At 40.5% G+C, this 21,816-nt stretch overlaps 1 protein-coding gene across 1 annotated transcript in view; it reads left to right on the top strand.

Annotated features, from left to right (window-relative positions):
* The first annotated feature begins 9,320 nt into the window (after positions 1–9,320).
* The window catches only part of LOC137294947 (potassium voltage-gated channel subfamily H member 1-like), a 50,849-nt gene continuing 38,353 nt past the window's right edge, over positions 9,321–21,816 (top strand). The window contains exon 1 of the mRNA XM_067826168.1: positions 9,321–9,589. Within this exon, the coding sequence (XP_067682269.1) occupies positions 9,511–9,589 (79 nt within the window). The 5' untranslated portion in view covers positions 9,321–9,510. The remainder of the gene's footprint in view (positions 9,590–21,816) is intronic.

The following is a 21,816-nucleotide window of genomic DNA, read 5'->3' as shown; positions in this document are numbered from 1 at the left end:
TTGTTTCTATCAACTGAATCAAAAGCCTTCCGAAAATCTATGAATGCAGCGTAAAAACGATGTTTAGGTTTTCTGAGATATTTTTGGGCTAATGACTGCAGTACAAAAATATTATCTGAGGTGGAATAATCCTGCCTAAATCAGGCTTGAGCTTCAGAGAGAATATTATTCATCTCTAACCATACTCTCAGTCTGTGTTCTTTGATACATGTAAACACTTTCCCCAGAGCATTTAATAAAGAAATACCCCTATAGTTATTTGGGTCAGTCAGATCACCTTTCTTAAATAATGGGAGAATCATTACTGTGTTCCAAGATTCGGGAAACATTCCACAGTCTAGAATAGAATTAAATAACGACTGTTGGTTGTTCTGGTTGTTCATTTACAGCAGTTCCACACTCAGAATATGGAGTTTTCTGAAAGTGTTCTCCAGATAATTGTATAAGTTTAATCAAACAGACTGCCGCCTCATCTACATTCACATCTACACACTGGAGGAACCTATCCAACAAATCTGAAGCCTGATTTGAGCTATAGTCTTCCATATAAACATCTCTACCGGTGTCGGACCAGATGTACTTCGTTATCGGGGTGGCGGTACATGTACCCGACAAACCTGTCTCACAACTAGCAGCATGGTGAATATCAAAAGAGATCTGGCAAGAAACGGGTAAATGATCCGAATCTATTCTACTATGTATAAACGAGTTTATCACCTAAACCAAAATACCCAGTTGACACCAAAACGTAATCAACCAAACTTGTTCCGGATGGTCCAACATACGTAAATGAGCCACACAAATCTCCAGGCGTTCTACCATTCACAATATGCACATCTAGCTGTTTACATAATCGTAACAACAATAGACCATACTTACTTACTTTTTCATCTTGCGACTTTCTGGGTTTTGAAAGTTCATCAGTACTATACAGTTCACCTAAATCTATGGAACGTTTATCATTCTGATTTTCAATCAGAAAGTCATCCTGGGATGCAGTTCGGGCATTTAGGTCCCAGAATATAACAATGTCTGTGCACTGATCGTATTCGGATCTAATACATGCAAGACGTGCATTGAGCTGGTCAATCCCGCTATCGTCCACGTCTCGGTACATCAGGGAGCCCTCAGGAAGAACATACACTCCACCCAGGATCGCGGTTGTGGCCTCCGACTCCAGTTTCAGGAAAACACAATTGTGCCAGGAGTCATGGATCCGAGTCAGGTACTGTGAGTAGGATTTCCGTACGTACAGAGCCACACCGCCTGAAAATCGACCAAAGTGCTTAGTTCTACTGGCAGGCGACAGGTAACATATGTGATCAGTAAATATGTATTTAATCTTTTCAATGTCATGTTGCCATGTTTCCACCAAACAGATAATATCAAACTTATGTAGGAAATTGATAAAAGCTACATCTACTACTTTAGGCATAAGGCCTTGGATATTCCATGTGCATGTATTAAGAATAGAACTTTCTAAAGTTTGGCAGGATTTATGATTAAGATTAGAATTAGAATTAGAGAGCCACTTCCCCTGGACAGTAGCTGCTCGTGGACCACGGCCGAGTCCCTAGCTGGCGTCCGCCCCCTCCAGCGTGTGTTGCTGCGGCAGGTGTCTGTAGTTACCGGCACCGCCTCGTCTCGCCCCTCCGTCTCCAACCTGGACCAGACTCTCGCCATCCTCCGCTAGAACAAAAGCTTTGTCATTGATGATTACTTAATCATAGGACAGAAGCGCCCTTTTGCCACCTTCCCTGGCTTCCAACATAAACGGGATCAGCAGTTTTCTCACTGCTCGAACCTGCTCAGTGTAGTCGTGCGTCACACGTAGATTTTTGTTGTCCTTTAACTTTGTTTTAGCAGCTTCCATGACTCTCCTCTTGTCCCTAAACGACAGAAATCTAACAAGCAACGGCTTCTGAGGGAACTGTCCTTTTATTCGCTGAACACTATCAGTGATAATGGTTTTGGAGTTTGGTACCCTTAAGTTAATTTGAAGAAAGTCCTGAACACATTTTTCAGATTGTAACAAAGTTCCAATTACCGAACATGGCAAACCATAAATTATGACATTATTTCTTCTGTGTTGTGCTTCCGATCTATCCAGTTTCGATTCCAATTGCTTTATCTTCTCCTTCAATCTTATGTTTTCATCTTTTAGCTCTTTTTGCTCACTTTGAATTTGTTGTCTAACTTTGTCAAACTTTCTGTTCAAGATCTTTATATCTTTCCTTAACAGTTTGCATTGCACTGATGGTTGTTGATGGAGAATTTGGAATGCCAGATTGTCTCTGTCCGACTTAATTTATACTACCCCTAATGACCGATTCCTCCTTCTCACCGCCACCCCGACCCGCCTTACCCGTATCACCCTGACAGTAAGGGTAAATATGCCATCATTTAGACCACTCTTGCAGACAATGGATCACCAATTAGACTCATACCAACAGCTGATGGGTCAAAGTTGCTATCACTTAGACTCGCTGAGGACTTCAGTTGACGGGTCTATGGATGCCATCACTTAAGACTCAGTGTAGCACTTCACAAGTCAACAGATGCCATCACTTAGACTCACTTCAGCAGCTCACAGGTCAATAGATGACATCACTTAGACTCGCTTCAGAAGCTCCAGGTCAATAGATGACATCACTTAGACTCACTTCGTCAGCTCACAGGTCAATAGATGACATCACTTAGACTCACTTCGTCAGCTCACAGGTCAATAGATGCCTTCACGTAGACTCACTTCAGCAGCTCACAGCTCAATAGATGACATCACGTAGACTCGCTTCAGCAGCTCACAGCTCAATAGATGACATCACTTCGACTCACTTCAGCAGCTCACAGGTCAATAGATGACGTCACTTAGACTCACTTCAGCAGCTCACAGGTCAGTAGATGACATCACTTAGACTCACTTCGTCAGCTCACAGGTCAATAGATGACATCACTTAGACTCACTTCGTCAACTCACAGGTCAATAGATGACATCACTTAGACTCACTTCAGCAGCTCACAGGTCAATAGATGCCTTCACGTAGACTCACTTCAGCAGCTCACAGGTCAGTAGATGCCATTCATAGTCTCACTTCGTCAGCTCACAGGTCAATAGATGTCATCACTTAGACTCGCTTCAGCAGCTCACAGGTCAATAGATGACTTCACGTAGACTCACTTCAGCAGCTCACAGGTCAATAGATGTCTTTACGTAGACTCACTTCAGCAGGTTACAGGTCAATAGATGCCATCACGTAGACTCACTTCAGCAGGTCACAGGTCAACAGATGTCATCACTTAGACTCACGCCTGCAGCTCACAGTTCAACAGATGTCATCACCAACACTCACTGCCACAGATCACAGGTCAGAAGGTACCATCACTTTGACTCTCCAATGCTATTTCTTTCACCTGCTCGTCCAGCAAGATCGGTCAATGCACAGTATCACTTAATCACATTCTTCCAGCACAAATACCCCACTCCCACACAAACACAGGTAAATGTCTGCCATCACTTAGACTCACTGCACGCAACGCAAACAAGACAACGCCTCCGTCACAGATACCTAATCCCCATCTATGATCATTTGCAGTAACATGTCCTTCTTTCCACACAAAATTCGGTGAGCGAAGAGCCCACCTAAATCAGTCGTTTTACAACAGTCAATCAATACATCTGTGATAAGATGTGTTTTACCGCTGTAGGTACCGGAAAGATCCGGACACGCGGACGTGTCATCAGCATGTGTGCTGGAAGACATCCGGTGATGTCCCCTCGCTAATGGCTCGCTTATGCTGGGCAAAACAACTAATTAGTTCCGAGTCACGCAAAAAGCCAATAATACTAATAGGTGCACTAACCCAGAACAAGGAGATTGTTCTTTTTAAACTGATGTGTCAAACTTCGCTTGTCTCGAAGTCAAAGCTTAGTTGCTGTGCGTTCCTACTGCGACGATGTAACCTCGGATTTCATTTTGATCCATTACTTCGACTCAACGATGTTAAACTGAGATAATTAATCCAAAGGTATGGATGTCATGCTTTGCCTTAGGTCTATATCAACATTTGCTTTCTACAGTATCTTACTCTTTCGTGATTACCACCTACTTCCCTCAAAGAGAAGACTTTCTAGTTGTTTATAGTTCTCTGAAAACTTATACCTGGTCAGTTCCGCATAGTCACGAACGGTTGTCGATTGCCGTAACTCCCGTAGTTTACAACACAGACGTCACGAACTCTGTTTTCGATCGGTTCGGTCTGTCTCTTGAACAAACTTGTGGCAGGATTATCTTCATTTTTTGTCAAGTAAAACTCTGTATTAGTCCGCTCATCAACATGATCCCCTATTGCGACATTGCTGTACTCGTTTATGGCAGTACAATCTTTCATACGGTTCCGTTCCCATATGAACGGTTAGTGCGTATTACGACAATTCTGTAATCGTTGTAGGCAGTAGAAACCTTTATATGGGTCAGTTTCCACAAATGTTCGTCGACTCTGACAACTGTTGTTCTGAGTCTACAGTTTGAAGCAAACTATGGAAGTGACAAATTTGGTTGTTGTTTAACGTCAAAAGTGACCAGCTATACGACATTTATTTTAATAATCGATGTGGACCATATTATTATGTTTTTTTTCGAAACTAACGGGATCGGGTGGTCAGCCTCGTGACTTAGTTGATCGTGACTGAGTAGATCGATGCTCTTGTTGATCAATAGATTGTCTGGTCCAGATTCGATTTTTACAGATCACCGTCTTAGAGGTGGAATATTACTGAGCGGTGTAAAACAACACCAACAATAACAAAATAACAAATCTTACAAGATCGGTTCATGGAGACCGTTTTTCACTGTTGGACGTATGCAGTGATGTCAGCTTCTCTTTGGTTTTCGAAAGGAACGGCACTGTCAATTGAGACGGCAACAAACAGCTATTCTTGACGGCTGTTGTCTTTGTTCATCAACTTTGTTTGTTTTCAAGGTTAGAGTCAAAGAAACAACTTGTGTATATGCACTCCATTGATCTGAGAGTCTGCAATGCTTTTCCAGTTTTTGAGTCGTTCCGCCCTAACTGTTCTCGTCGTCTGTGGTGGTTGCGGGACCTCATTGTCATCAACGTCTTCCCTGACACAGATCGATTCATCCACTTGAACAATGAGAAATAATTGATAAACACGTGTACCGTTTTCCGTCAATTGTTGCTAGTCTACCATGCATGTCAACACACGACGTCATCGTCGTCATAAACGTTGGCTACATGGTAACAAAAGAATGGGGTTGAACCTGTCGTGGTTCTCGAAATTCTTGATAAATCTGTTAGGAAATGTTATGTAGTGTAACACGCCATTTATTGACCGGATTGGAAACATAAGTAATTCTTAAAACGAAGTTCATACTTAAAATGCCATGACACTCGAACAACTTAATATCCATCATCATTCAAAGAACATATAGCCACTTTTCAGTCCCACTCTATAAGTTCCCGGTCCTACACCGTATTGAACTTCTGCCTGAAGAATTAACCCTCTACATACCCTATTATGCCTTTGCCTAACCGTATTAACCCTCTACTTCTGCCGTATTGTGCCTATACCTATACCTATACACTATTTTACCTCTACCTAACCGTATTAACCCTCTACCTATACTGTGCTATACCTTTACCTATGAAGTATTATACTTCTACCTTATTATACCTCTGTTTATACTGCATTATACCTCTACCGTATTTTATCTCTGCCTACACTGTAATATACCTCTCCGACACCGCATATACACATTTCACATGAATTATTAAACTCTTTCCATACCGTATAAACTTTTAAACTAAAACACCAAATCATACCATTTTCCATACCATATCATACCCTTCCCTATACCTGTTCCCATGCTCTATAAATGTGTTATAAATCTTCATATACCGTTCACATTGATCCCAAACCGTATTAAAAACCTTCCAGTTCCGTATCATAAGGTATCTATATGGTATAAACGTCTTTCTATACCTGTACATTGTACATCTCTTGTCTTATCGTATTCGGTGTGTCCCGTGCCAAACAACAAAACCCCAACATCTCGCAAAAGACACTTGACACCGTTGCATGCCATGTGCAGGACCCTATTTTGCCATATATAACGATCATCCAGCGGGTATTGCTACTTTGGAAAAAAACCCACCAAAAATCAGTATAACGTACTCCCAACAAAACTTACATAAACTATTCAACACGAAAAGGCAGTAAACTCCAGAACGTATACTCAACAAAACGTACATAAGTTATTCAGCTATTCAGCAACGCCAGTATACCCCAGACCACATATTCAACAAAACTTACATAAAGTGTTCAACTGTTCAACAACGCCAGTATACCTCAGACCATATATTCAATAAAACATAAATGAAGTATTCAACTATTCAGAAACGCTACATATTCAACAAAGCTTACATAATCTATCCACAAACACCAGTATACCCCAGAACATATACTAGTACCCAACGAAGCACGCATATGCTATCTACCAACCACCAGTGCCCCACATCGTCAACAAAAACGTACCTATACTATACAACACAAACCATATACCCTTGTCCATCACCGTAACAAAACGCTGATCAAACAAAACAACACACACAAATACCCCCATAATCTAGGTCCACTATTCAACCACTATTACACCCATTCGCCTAACATACTCTCCAGTACCGTGAGTCTCAATGACGATTCCAAATACCAGTATATCTAATCACGTATACACTCTGGTAAAGAATATATGTATGTAATTTTCAATATTAAATTCAAGAAATACAAACAGGGTTAGTAGGACGAAGAAATGAGTGAAGACATTTCACTGGCTACCATGACTGATGGTAAAGGGGTTGACAAGGGCGAATCTCGCTGGTGTTGATCGGAAATGTACCAATCTTGTTGAAGGGTGATGACCGTTTGACGACCGTTCAGAGGAAGGTCACCTATTGTCTTTGTAGCGTTGTATCGGGCTGGAGACGGTAAATCATGGTTATGTTTACGTCGAAATGACGGGCAACATTTTGGACAGACACTCCAGCTCGCGATTGGCTGTTTTCTCGTCACGAGAAGTGAGTACATGATACCCACATGGTCACTGATATGGTGCGTTTTGGTGATTCCTTCTAATGGTTTGTTTTCACTCGGCCCTTCCAAAACGCAACCAAACTGATTGATAACACCATCAGGCTTCCCTATATGCCAAAAACGCATACCAATAAAGGGTTCTGAGTTTGTTTCCTGTTTCTTATGCATGTGAGTGTGTGAGCCTGTGTGTGTGAAAGAGAGGGAGAGTTTGTTTGTTTGTTTGTTTGTGTGTGTGTGTGTGTTTTTGTGTGTGTGTGTGTTTGTGTGTGTGTGTGTGTGTGTGTGTGTGTGTGTGTGTGTGTGTGTGTGTGTGTGTGTGTGTGTGTGTGTGTGTGTGTGTACACTCTTCAGAAAGGAAACTTGATATGCTCTTTCGGATTAAAACATGACATCATGGTTCAATTCTAGTAAAATCATCACTTTACAAGTTTCCAAAACATGATTATCCAGTGAGTGTTCGTAATAAAAGGGGACTATCAAAGCCACCTGGTCTGAACCAACTGCCAGTATCTGGTTTGACCACCATGAGCATCAATAACAGCATAGCAGCGGTGACTCATGCAAGAAAGGAGATACGGAATACTGTCTTGGGGAATGTTTTGATACTCTTGCTGAAGTGTTGCATGCAGTTGCTGCAGTGTCTGAGGTAGCGGATTACGCCGGCACAAGCGCCGATCAAGAGTACCTCATAGGTGTTCAGTGGGGCACAAATCAGGTGAGGGAGAAGACCATTGTTACACCTGAACGTTGTTTTGCTGGAGGAACTGGTCTTCTGGCAAAAATCCTGGCTTCCTACAGCCGAACTGCGCACTGTCTGGTCACAGATTCGGCGCAGTCCGGGTAGTTGGACTGTTGTGGATGATGGGGTCGTGGTGTTTGACCAAAGAAATCTTAACCGGATGTAGCGATCCTGGGCAGAGATGCCAACTCTAGGTCGACGTGACATGAGTCTGTCATTAACACTTCCAGGATTGTTGTATCGGGTCCATAGGTTTGAGATGGTCCATATGGACACGCAGAAGTGCCTTGCCACCTCATGCTGCGATGCCAGCCAGTCCTTTTAAACGGCCGATGGCGTTGTAGCGTCAGTCTGCCCATTCACTTGTTGTCTATAGAGGCTCAAAGCAATGCATGTTTAGTACCACTGATGAGATTTTTCCAAGCCCACAGTCATAGGCTACAGTTAAGGGTGATACACAATTTCATGATACACGTGCATTTCATGAAGGGTGCGTTTTAGCGATTCACTACAGACGTGAGTTTAACATTACTTTTTTGTTCACCGTTTCTTTTTCAGACATTTTGACCTCGGCATCCATTCCCCACAAGTTAGTATGCAGTACGATTGGTTTGCGCCAAATATTTTCAGAAAATTCACACTTTTCCTATGTCAAGTTTCTTTTTTATTTGACGAGTATACATATATATCCTGATATAACTGGGCTACTGACTCGGAATCTGCATGACACACAGGTGGTGCAACAGTACATCCCTCACTATCCTGTATGTTGGTTTTGCCACAGTCTAATGAACTGTCATAATAACCACTATTCATATGACTTATGAATAAACAATTGTCCAACAAAAGAAATACATGAGTGCTGTATCATTAGGCGTAACGCAGGTATCATCTCGTTTGAATACCAGCTTCTGCCGTGACGATCAGGTCGCGCGACCAGCTCATTGTTTTACTCGGAGCTAGGCGTGTGCTACTGCCTTATATGGCATGCAACTATCGATTAGTAGGAACCTGTGTTCGTCAACAATACAGTGGTACCAGTGACTGCCACTTTCACTGTCACCGTTTGCCTTCTCTGGTCATCGATTTGTGTCGATCGCTCAGGTGTTGGGGAACTAGCAACACCTCTCAGCGTCTGTGCCCTCACATGTGATAATTAGCCCACCTGTCACATCACTAACGAAGAAGAATCGGTTTGTGACTATCCCAAACTTTCCCCTGTTTCCTCTTTGACAGGTGAGAGAGAATACTGGCCCTTTGTACGCTGGTCTGCTGTAGTCTGTCGCTTCGTATTGTGACACCACCCTTACCATCACCGTGTCACCATGGCGACAGGAACAGCATGCCAGTCAGCTTCATAGAGAATCGGTAACATGATATAATTTACATCATCTGCATAATAAGTGCCTTGACATGCGCACTTGAGCCCTGCCTTATTAATGATAGATTGGCTTAAAGAGAATACCTGCCCGATGCGTGGCTTGGATCGGAAGAACTGGCAGCCGACAAGACCTTAGGAAATACAAGACAAAAGAGCCCATGTGCATTCAGAACTGACTTCAAACATGGATACCTGTCCTGTCACCTCGCCAGGTGTGGCGACGCGCCGCTGACATACCTGAGCTTCTGTCTATACGAAAACTAAAGTGTTCATTTCAACATGCCTGGGGCGAGGAGAGGGCTTGTAGCCCCCCAGAATACATTCCTTGAAAACATCATCCGTCGATCTAACGGCCAGCGTAAGTACCAAGCCTGTATACATATACTATAGTTCACCTGTGTTGTTGTCCTTACTTAGATTATGAAAGTGTTCATGTGTTTACTCTGGTTTTTAATATTGTGCTTAACGGATGTCACGAACATTTCATGAGTTTTGTTATAGGTATGTCAGGTAAGTTTACCTTTGTTGACTGCGTACCTTAACACGATGGTCATCAGGTCTTCGATCAGGCATGACTCCGCCATCATGGATTTGCCAACACGACCGTGCTCGCCATCAAAGGCAGTCGATCATTGTTAGAGGACAGAATGTCATGGAAGCACAGCGACAGTAATGTCGGAAGGTAGAGCGACACAGGAGGACCACCCGGGCTATCTTTAATCTGTGTTCTACATAGTGTAATTCTCCTAAAAACCACAACATCGGTTTCGTGTTAAGGGCAAAGCGTCAGAGTGGGTTTTTAAACGTTTTAAAGGCGTATTACATCTGTCGCGTACTCTTTTAATCTTTCAGACAATACAACGCAAATGACGACCAAACACATTGATGTTAGAAGGCTGTCTTTTTAGAAGTGTTGTAACAGTTGAGTCTGACGTATTTCATCTGTGCTGTATTATTTTAATTTTTCACAGTATACAGACAAAAGACGACTAAACACATTGATGTCAGAGGGTCATCTCTTAAGTGTTGTAACAGTTGAGTCAGGAGTGTCAGCATGAGTTGTTTAATCGTTTAAAAGACGTTTTTCATCTGTGACATATTACATTATACAACACAAATCACGAAGATACACATTGAGTTCAGATAAAATTATGTTATCTTTTAAGACGAGTTGTAATAGTTGAGTTAGGAGTGCTAATATGGGTTGTCTAGTTTAAAATGCGTATTTTAAAGTAACATATTATCTTAATTTACAGTGGACAACATAAAAGACGGGCACACATATTGATTCCAAAGTAACTGTCGTTATTTTTAAGGCCTTTCATCTTAATCTCTAAATAAACTGTTACTTATTTTTTTTCGAACTGGAATATGGTTTGGGTTTATTTTGAAGTAGATTGCATCGATGGTGGAAACTACACTCAGTGATTACACGTCCTTAGCCTTTGGTCATGTATATTACATCATGTACGTTTAAATAGAAATGACTGGAAAATTTAGAAAGTTTTACCCAGTAAAAAATATTGTCTTTTTTCTCACCTGGATCATGATAAATTTCACTCTGCGCTGTTTGCCCCAATAGACCAACCTTTCAATTTAATAGCCTTACTTAAGTGTACATATAACAAATATAATTTTTTTTATATAAACATGTAACAGATATGTGTTTCTTTTCTGTTATCTATTTAATGCTTCAGTATTTGTTTTTTAAGCAGTACTACAGAAAAATGCTGGCATGTGACGATTAAATATATTTGATTGTAAACCTTTGAAAACGCACTTTCATGCATACACAAAATACGATGTTCAGTGTGGCATAGAAATGACAACATTAAAATTATATAAGTCATATAATAGGAATAATTAAACAAAGTCATTCATCATATTCTGTTATTGATTGTCAGAGATGAGACAACAATGCTGGTTCTGAGATCAATCGGCGCGCTAACCGTGACATACATAACTTGAAAAGTATTAAATAATGTCGATTTCAGAGAGCACCACCCGTTCAGTGTTTATCGGGCTCCCCCGCTAAGCGGCGCCAAACACAACTAGACACCATTGACACGGTTTGTGTGTGAATAACATCGGTCACGTGTAATGACACTCATATATATGCTGCTAAATTTAATTAGAAACTCATTATCAAGTTCAAATGTAACAATGCGATCTAATACCAATATCCAAGTTTCTTCCTTGTTGACGAGGAATGGCGTCAAGCGTTACGCCGCTGACGTTTACTGCGTGTTTATGATGGAGAGGTGGCGGGGCGTGTGTTGAAAATAATTGGATTGAACTCTTGTATTTTATGCTGTCATTGACCACAGTGGTACTGAGCTGTATTTTTCTGGTCTGCCATAGTTAACCCGGTCTATGCCTTGTTTGGCTGGTGTGTTACGGGCAGCTTCGGTTTGTGCGCTGTAACACCATTATTGCTTACTCTAGAATGGTACCATAGCGTTCCGTTGTGTTAACGATCAACCGCCAGGAAAAGCCGGCATTACAGGTATTGAATAATAACCACTAATACATTATTTCTGCTATTCTGTTCAAAAGTCAAATATGCTTCGTTTAGTACAGCTCATATGTTCAGCGTATACATTTTATGTGGAATAATATTTCAGCTACCTACAGGAGATGACGTTATATTGAAAAGGCCATTTCTAATGTCGCATCTCTCGGGAAAGGGTGTAAAGGAGTCACAGCAATTAATGTCAGTTGTCCTTGACTTCAACACATATATCCCCATTCTACCATACATGAGGGAGTGCCAATATGTTTGAAGGATAAGTTCGGGTCAAACATTTGCACTGGCGTTGAATTTTTCCCGAAAGCCAAGTTCCAAAATCTGTCGTTACACTTGCGACATGATTCATCATGTGACAAATTATGCTTCCCCCCCTTCCCCATCCCCCCCCCCCCCCTCCATCAACCTGAATTTTCAATACATATTAACCAGTAACCTTTTGAAATATGTATTAGGATGAAAGGTTCCTATTGCATTTGGTCGTAGGAAAATAGGAAACTACAGCGTATACTCTTGGTGTTTTAGGCAAAGCGACTGTTGAGCTAAATACTGTTGGGTTAAAACCGGCAATAGCTTTATTTACAGGTAGCAGAGACCAATGAATGACAATGCAATGAAAATTTGTTTCTATTTAACAAAAAGACAAATACTTTGTGATAGTTAAAGAACTGATCGATACCAATCAATAGATTGAAGAGGTGTTCTATATCAATGAAAGACAACATCAGAATTGGTACACTATAATACCATTCGGCACAATATAGTCAGCGTAACCCCAATTTACATTCTAACCATTTGGAACACAGTGTCACGATAGAGGCTAACCTGTCTTACAGGAATCGGCACGGGTCACCTTCCATCTGATGTCTGTGTGTTAATCATTGCCTACACTTTAAATACAAAGTTTCATGTACGTCTCTTAAACCTTCACTAAACTATACAGTTATACCTCGCTGCGTCGAACAGTTCGATATATCCGAGTGTTCGACACAGCCGATAGTATAGAAATAATGATTAATGTAATTAAATCGGCAGGGACCTGGATGAGTTAGACAAAACCGATAATTCATCTCAGTGGGGTTAGATTGTTGTCCAGGTATATATTTTTGCATTAATTTGCCTGTCAGGGCCAGTGGGGTGTGTTTCGGTTGATAATGGAGTCTATTTTTCGGTTTGCTAAAACGAAAGTGTAGGCCGTTTGCTCGTCGTGGTGACAATCTGAGTTCGATTCGTCTCATGGGTACAATTGGCACGCAAACGACATTCCATATTCACATGATTGTCTGCAAAAAGTAAACTTAATTTCATAAGCTTGTGTCTATAAATCAGAATAAAACAGGATGATACAGACGATGAGCAGTTGTCCCTGTCACAAACACACGCAAAGGCATGGATTATACATATTCAGATAGGAAATTACATCTTACCTTATACTCTCCATGTAACGAAACATCCTCTCATTGTCTAACTCATGAAATACCAATGTCGCAGCCTCGCTGTTACTATAAGGATTAACACAAAATGTTTCTTTTTACGATTTCACTATAACTAACCCTTTGGTCAAGCCAAGCTTGGACTTTAAATCTTGGACTTTTAACAAAAGATTATTTAAAATCAATATAACATATTATTTCTATGTGGATTCGTCATAAAATCTGAGATATTGTTCTAGTTATCTAGGTCAGGCTGACACAAGTAATATTTTTCTTCCCAACCAAAAATTGATTTGCAATTAAATTGTGAAAACTAAACAACAAATGATGGCATTCTTTTTAAATGTGATGTGTTTAAGTGCAAGTAGGTTTTCTTTTTGTATGAATAAAAAAGTCAGAAATAGAACAACATAATTATGAGAATCACATTAAATTAAAGAACGAAAACTGTCGTGTTTTTAATGTTTCGTGCGAAAAGGACTGAGAAGAATACATTTTCAAAAACGATGTTCGAGCGTTCTGTATTTCTTTTTCAGTTCAAAAGAATGGTTTGGTGACACTTTGAGCAGGTAGACCACAAAAGTGCGATGTAATTACCATTTGAAACGAGTCAGCTCAATTAACCTGACTTATCACAAAATCAAAGAGTTATATAATTATTTGATGTTTTCAAAGAGGTATCAGGTGTATTGACGTCAGAGCTCTCATGATAAATGGGAACACACATACAAATGTCGGAGACAACGGTGCCTCGTTCTACACACTGCACGCTTTAACATACCGGATGGAATTTGCTCTTCCTTTTTCGAGTGTGTCATTTTTCAGCTTCAGTCATTTGAAACAATCGACACTTTCTTTTTAGAGTAAATGGAAATTTCCTGAATATTCATAGAAAAGAATTTTAGGCTAATACTTGCATACAAGTAGTAGTTTCTGAAATAATAACACTACACGGATCCTCTCTCAGTTGTCTTCTCCCTGAAGATACAACTGAAACATCACGTAGGAGAAGATTTGTGTCGTGTTATTATTTCAGAAACTACGTGGTATATATGTACTAGTGTATGCTCAGTATATTCCCATCACTTTCCTATAGATGGTTTTCCACCTAGCCGCTAGTTTATTGACGAGGCGCTCTCTACAACAAACATCTCTCTTCCCTTTCACGGGGCGATGAGGTAGCCTAAGACTCGTTCGGTTCGGTGCCCCTCATGACTGCAGTAAGTGGAGCCCATGGTATTTCTGGAGAATTTCTAAAAGCGGCGTAAAACTGTATTATAGCAAAACTGTGACAACGCAACGTCTTGGCCTGGTCTTGCACCCCCGAAGAACCGTTGACATGTTTAACTCTGGTGTCAACACATTTAGACGACATGACGTCTTACTCGGGTCTTGCACCCCGGAGAACCGTCGCCATGTTTACCTCTGGTGTCTACACATCTATAAGACATGACGATTTTCTCGGGTCCTCCACCCAGGAGAACCGTCGCTATGTTAACGCTTGTGTCCTCACATGAAAAAGCCATGACGTCTTTCACGGGTCTTGCATCACGGAAAACTGTCGCCATGTTTAAACCGCGTATCCTCACATGTACAACTCAAGTCCCGGTGTTGCACCTGCAGGTGTAACCCTTGTCTTGCACACGTGGATCCATAATACATGACTCTAGGCCCTCTCACGAACCATACCAAGCCACCATTGTTTACACGATCCCAAGTTGGGATAGGGTTCTTCATCAACAATCCATTTGCTCTAATGAAATATTTAATATTTCCTCAAGGGTAGCATACACTTTTTTAGCCACAAATCCTATTCAGAACCTTGGTTGCGCATCCACTGGTACCAGAATCCGTCAGAACCTTCTTTTTTTTGTTTTACCCGCAATTTTCACACGCAATCGCGTACAACCGACTCAGGACTTACATAAACAGGCAGATAATTACTCTGACTTTATCAGAGGACCATCGTCTTCAGACAAGATTAGCGGTATTCCACCTCCATCTTCATTCGGCGTTTTTCAGGTTTGTGACTAATCAGTGAGATTTTATCATTGCGCTCTGACGGAGAATTGAAACGTCTCAATGAAAGGATCGTCTCGTTCAATTATTCAGCCGCGACAGCAGTGGACTAATTGGACAACACTCGAGTTCGGCAAAAGTTCAGAGTTCCCGAATGAACATGAATAATTCGCCATTTCGCCAAGCTAAATTGTCGATAAGAAAAACAGAATCAATGTGAATGAGCGAGAGTTAATTTCATCGATAAAGTATCGCCTTGTGGCCATGGCAATGACGCCAAGGAGCACGATTGGTTTAACTTAACGGTTAATATGATCAATGTTTGGTGCCAGTTGTCTCAAAGTTTAAAAGACACCTATGTCATTTCTAACATACACCTTTCTTTAAGAATATTATCGATGAAAACCTTTCGCCTACACTCTTTGAAATCGGCATTACCTTTGCTATGCTTAACAATGAACTTAAGTCTAAAGGGCCTCAGTGCACAAAGCGTTTGTAGCACTTGAACATCAATATGCATATTTCGGAGATAAACATACTGTGTTGGAAAATCAGAGGTATATAACGAAAATGTACTAGCTCTAAATTTGATTTGAAGCCGAATGCGTATATACCTGTAATCAATGACAATCCAGTACTAACTGGTCATGGTAGAACTGGGAGTTACAATAGTCCCTGAGCTACTGTCGCTTCGTGAAACCGGTGACATGTAAGTGAGTGAATATGGCAATAGTTCGCAATAACAGTACGGGTACACATTGTATCCGTGTGGGGAATCGAACCCAGGTCTTCGCTGTGACGAGCGAACACTTAACCACTAGGCTACCTCACTGCCCCCCAGGTATCAGTGTATGTGAGGGTGATTGTTAACTCTTCTTTTAAACAAAACACTCGAGAGCATCCGCATTTGTCAAGTCAGCATTTTCCTTCGTTCTAATTATCAAATCAATATTTTGGATGCGATGCTTTTGTTTTAGAAAGTAGGTTATGGTATACTGGAAATAGGACAGTTTTAATGAAGACATCTTGCCATGTCCTTCGTACCATCTGTTATTAGATCAGTCGCAAACGCAACCTGTTTACGACATTCACAGTTCACGTATTTATTTGAGTTTTTTTAACATCGAAATACATGACTTCTTAATTATTTTTCGAATTTCATGATATTCGTCTGTTCACAATCAACATCCTCTCTCCCTTGATAAACGATAGGGATAAGTGTACTCTGTACAATAGTTTCATTCTGGTCTGTAATAATGAAGCATTCATACCATTACATCATTTTCATATGACCACCCTTGATTCATGTAACAGATGTGTTACAGGTTTTATACCAATTCATACATACATACAAATTATATCAAAGTATTCAGGCCTAGACTGTGTTGAATTGTTCGATTGTACTAGAATATAATTACTAAAAAAATATTTCGTTATTGTTATGCAAATCATATGAAATAGTCATAACAGTGGTCAATGTACAAAGTAACGTAACGGATAATCATAATCATAATCATAATCATAATCACTGGAAATGCATAATGTACATTAAGGTAAGTGTGAAAAGATATGTATGTATTCACAAAAGCATCGAGTCGTGTCCGTGATGAAACTAGAGACCATCGTTACTGTAGTCGTGCTAGTGCAGTTGTCGATAGTCTGTTGAATCGTTGGGTCTGTATTTCTACTGGGTCGAACGTACGCGATCTCGCAGTGGTCGACATACACTGTGTTCATTTATCTCAAAGCATCACGTCATCCGTAACACATAGCGGAACAAAACTGTCGTGCGAAATCAATGTATTGATCTTCTATCGGGTGATAGGTTGTATTCATAAAGTAAGTGCTGTCGCATGTTCAGCATAATGTTTAAGTGAATAACTTGGTATGTTTGTATACATGGATCCTGGCGTTAGGAGGGGGTCTGGGGGGAGGACCTGGGGGAAGGCAAGGGACGAGGTGAAGTGTGTGTCGTCGATGTCGTGGAACGGGGGGCGCACGGTGAGGGATGTCGGTTAGGAAGGTAGTCGAGTTACTACAGGTTTTGATTTATGATTATAATTACACAGTATGCACATCGACCTTCTGAACATGCTCAATTCACAAACCAGTGTTACTGATTGCGTATCCCGACAACACAATATCAAGAATATATCGCACATGACCTCTAAATAACACAACGCCGAAAATTGTTCCATTCATTACACTGATAACATTACATCAAGAATGCATAATATATGTCGACCTACTGATCACACTTCATCATGAAGATATACATATCAGCCTACTGATAACACGTCAAGAATATGTCATATCGATCCGATCATTATTTATTGAAGTATTGACCTCTAAATAACACAGCACCCAAGATTGTTCCTTCCATACTCTACTGATAACATTACATCAAGAATGCATCATATATATCGACCTACTGATAAAACCACATCATGAAGATATCATGCATATCAGCCTAGTGATTACACAACGTCAAGAGTGTATCATGTTAATCTGGACCCTGTTTCACGAAACTCTCGTAAGCCTAAGATCTCGTAACTTTTCTCGTAGCACTTGCACCTCCTATGTTACAGTATACCAGGTATAAATGCTACGAGAAAAGTTACGAGATATTAGGCTTACGAGAGTTTTGTGAAACGGTCCCCTTATCATTATCTATTTCAGTAAAACTGCTCTAAATGATTAGATTAAAACAACTTGTGACGCGCTTGGTGAGTGTCTTCCTAAAAAGTTAGTATCACCATATCACTCAAGTAACTTGCCCTTCAATATTTACTGTCCCGCACAAACATATTGTAACGGACGGACTTTCAAACTATTATGTTAGTCAATTCCCACCAGTAGGTGGTGAATACGGTTAACTATCAATTTATAGGTGCAAATATGTACCTTTTATTCATTCATTCGTCCGGCCATTCATTATTTATTCATTGATATATTAATTAGTACAGTAACTACTTATCTATCTATATTCTATTTGTAATGAAACTTCGTTGTATTCGAAGCCACTGAACTATGGGTACTGCATCGAGTGACGCGAAGTTAGTGACTGTTCTATGAATTCTATCTTCTATGTTTCTCAGAATTCGCTGACGTCTTGCGGTTCCCGATAACTATACAAATAAGAAGCGACGAGTTTACTCACAGAAACAACAACACTGCTTTTTTCATAACATGGTGATTGTAAATGTCAATGCAGAGTGATGTACAATCATAAGTCATATGCTCGTGATGTACTTGGCGTTAGGACGCGACATGTGTCAACACCTCATCAGGCGATGTGATCCTCTCGTCAGGGACAGACTGAATTCATATACTTAGTCAGAAACAGTCGTGACGAAAACAGTATAAGCTGTGAACGCGGATGAATGCTATACTTTGTCTTATATATGTACTTGATAAATCAATTGCATTCTGTCTTCACCAACCAAATTTGATAGACGCCACAATTCATCCACATGTTTGTTTTCCTTGACGTGGTTGATGCATGTCATCATGTCCAAGATGCTCATGCTGTCAATCACTGGATTCTAGCTACAGGCCCGATTATTATATATAGGTGGGATATTGACGGGTATGGCTGTAAACAAACAAATATTTGTAGATAAATGTTTTAAAGCCACCAAGTAGTTCCATCCACTATTTTGTTTGTTGTTTAGCGCAGGAAAAATTTATTTATATGACGACGTCTGTAAATAGTTGACTAAGGACAAGACAATCACGTGGTTGACAAAATGAGCATCTATGCAAATAAGATACGATAACATATTATAACAAAGCAACGCCCACGAGCCGAGTCAATAGTCACGTTTTAAAAGCAAGTGCATATACCGCATTTCTTATTGAAATATCATCTGTTTTATCTAAAAGAGTACGTAGTATTATATCTATTAAAAAGCTGTTTGGACTCAACGTCAAATATATCCTGCGGTTTTCGGCATCTGGCCACAATACAGTTTCAAACATCAATCATTCGTGATGTATATTACTTCCAACTGTCGGAGTACGGATATAACAATTTATCAGTTTGCACCTCTGGGGTTCCATAATTACTCTGTAGTAATATTATCCATCGCTTTTAATCAATTTGATTAATTCAGGAAACATGTGTTCATAATTCTTAAAAAATAACACGAAACTTACCTTCCCTCGGGATTTTCAGCGCCCACACATATGGTAGTTTTGAAACCTACTGAGATCGGTTGAAATTGTATTACTTTTCATTCTTTGAAATTAATAATGAATTATCCTTCCGAACATTATCCAGCAGCATTTATTTTAATAGTTGCGAATACATGACGAACTCAAATACATTTCATTTATGATCGTACTACCGAACCCATGTCTATTATACTGAGGGTGCGATTATTCTGATTTCGCTGCGTGATTGCAGGAGAGAGTTATGGTGAGTCTGGATACTCATACTCCCTCCGAGACGCGATCGCCATTATCAAATGAGTTTGATACGTTCTGTCGCGCTGTTCGAGAACAATGTTCAAACAATACTGTTCTTTGAATAGTTCTGACGTCCATCTGGAGAAATACAGTAATGGCCAATCTTCCTCCAGGAACCGTTATCCCATCGCCTTCAAATAAACATTAAGCCGTGACTTTGAATGCCATTTGCTCTGTTTATCGGCTTTGTTTACGGTACCGCATTATAAATACATTGCAGTATGTTTACACTTTTGTTTGTGGATTCGGACTCAACAGCTAAGTCAAAGCGAAGTCTAGTGAACATTATTCACCTTGAGACAATGAGAATATGGCCTTGGTTTTTTTAACTGGCATATTTGATGAGTGAGTGAGCGAGTTGGGCTTAACGCCACTGTACTCAGTAGAAAATGGGTACCCGGTGGGATCAGTCACGTGACTATAACCTTATATAACAGGTAGCTTGGGTTTTTCGGGGTAAAAATGAAAGGTGACTTGTCAGCGCTTTGGTAATTACCACGAGCACGGGTAGGATGCAGAGAAAACTAGAAACATAATAAGAGCGAACCAGTATTCGAACCAATGACTATATATTTCAGCACTGCCACTTGCGCCACCCGAGACAGCACGGCAACACATGCTTCCTATAGCTCGACCTAATTATCAGGCTGTGAACAATATATATTAATATTCTTAGACCTTTTCATGCCCGAGCAACCGCATGTGTACCATTTATCAATGGTTACACCTTTCATATTTGATATCCCAAGGAATTAAGCGTCACCATTTTTTATTTGGTATACCTCCTTAAATTGAGAAGGGGCGGTGAAGTGGCCTAATGTAGCATTCGTTCGTTACGCTGGAAACCCAGGTGTGAAATGTGTGAAGCTCATTTCTGGTGTCCTCCGCTGTGATATTGCTAGAATAATGCCAAAGGCGGCGTAAAACTAAACTCACTCACTTCAATTGATAATCGCGTAACTATGGTTAATGTTTAAAATCCTGATATCGTCCTCTATTTGTTGTAAATAATTTGATCTCCGATAGGTCGGCGAACGCTTGGTCGCAGATGAATCAATATGTTGCATATTAAAGAATGATGTATATTGTTTTTTTGCATAATATAAAACATGTTTTATTAATGTAATAATGATAGAATATTATAGTCAACCGAGACGTGAACACGTGTACTACTCTCGAATGCATTTACGTGAACATGTTAGGAACCGTTCATAAATTATGGATAGAGGGCGGTGGATTTTTATGGAGAAGCATGTGCAATGTGACTGACCCCCGCTAAAATCTATGTTCAAATAAGTAATTCCCCTTGCGTGCAATGTACAAAAATCAATTGGATCACCAAGCATGTTTGACAGCATAGCCGGGAGAGCTACATTCTATGTTCAAGCAACCATAACTGTTGTCGGGAAAGCCACATCAATTGGAGCTATCTGTTTGGGAAATATGGCTCTCCCGGCCTCTAACAGGTCTAACAATGGTCCCATGTCCCAGCAGATCCATCTTGAGGAGGTACCCACATGCTTTCAGTAACATTCAATATACATCCCCATACTGCGATAATAGACTGGAGGTAGTGATGTAACGCGGACGACCACGTCGTTGCTAGGGACGCTTCCGTCTAACCACCATCGCACAATCACAATGAAACAAAAAGTGCTTTGCGTAATGTCTAAATGCCTTATTATCCCAGAAACTCATTTCAAGGACAGCAGAGCGGGAAATGTTAATAATGGCTTCGGGCCTTCATGTAATAGGTTTGACAGGTTCAACCGAAACACGACATTTTTAATAATGCGCTGCACAACGAATCGATATAATCTTGCTCAGAAAAACTGAAGTAGGTTTATATTGGTAAGTCCCGAAGCCTGACTAGTATTTGCACGTATTTAGGGCGATTCGCGTAATTGAAGTTGTTGCTGCTGTCAAAAATATGACGAATGTTTGTGTTCATATTTTCAACACTGATCCATATCAGTTAGATGATTGGTCCAGGTGTTAGTTAGATCACTAGTCCAGGTGTCAGTTAGATCACTGGTCCAGGTGTCAGTTAGATCACTGGTCCAGGTGTCAGTTAGATCACTAGTCCAGGTGTCAGTTAGATCACTAGTCCAGGTGTCAGTTAGATCACTAGTCCAG

The sequence above is a fragment of the Haliotis asinina genome, chromosome 8 (genome assembly GCF_037392515.1).
Source record: "Haliotis asinina isolate JCU_RB_2024 chromosome 8, JCU_Hal_asi_v2, whole genome shotgun sequence".
Classification (NCBI taxonomy): domain Eukaryota; kingdom Metazoa; phylum Mollusca; class Gastropoda; order Lepetellida; family Haliotidae; genus Haliotis; species Haliotis asinina.
Note: the sequence above shows the minus strand (reverse complement) of the source record. Positions and strands in the feature narration are given on the sequence as shown.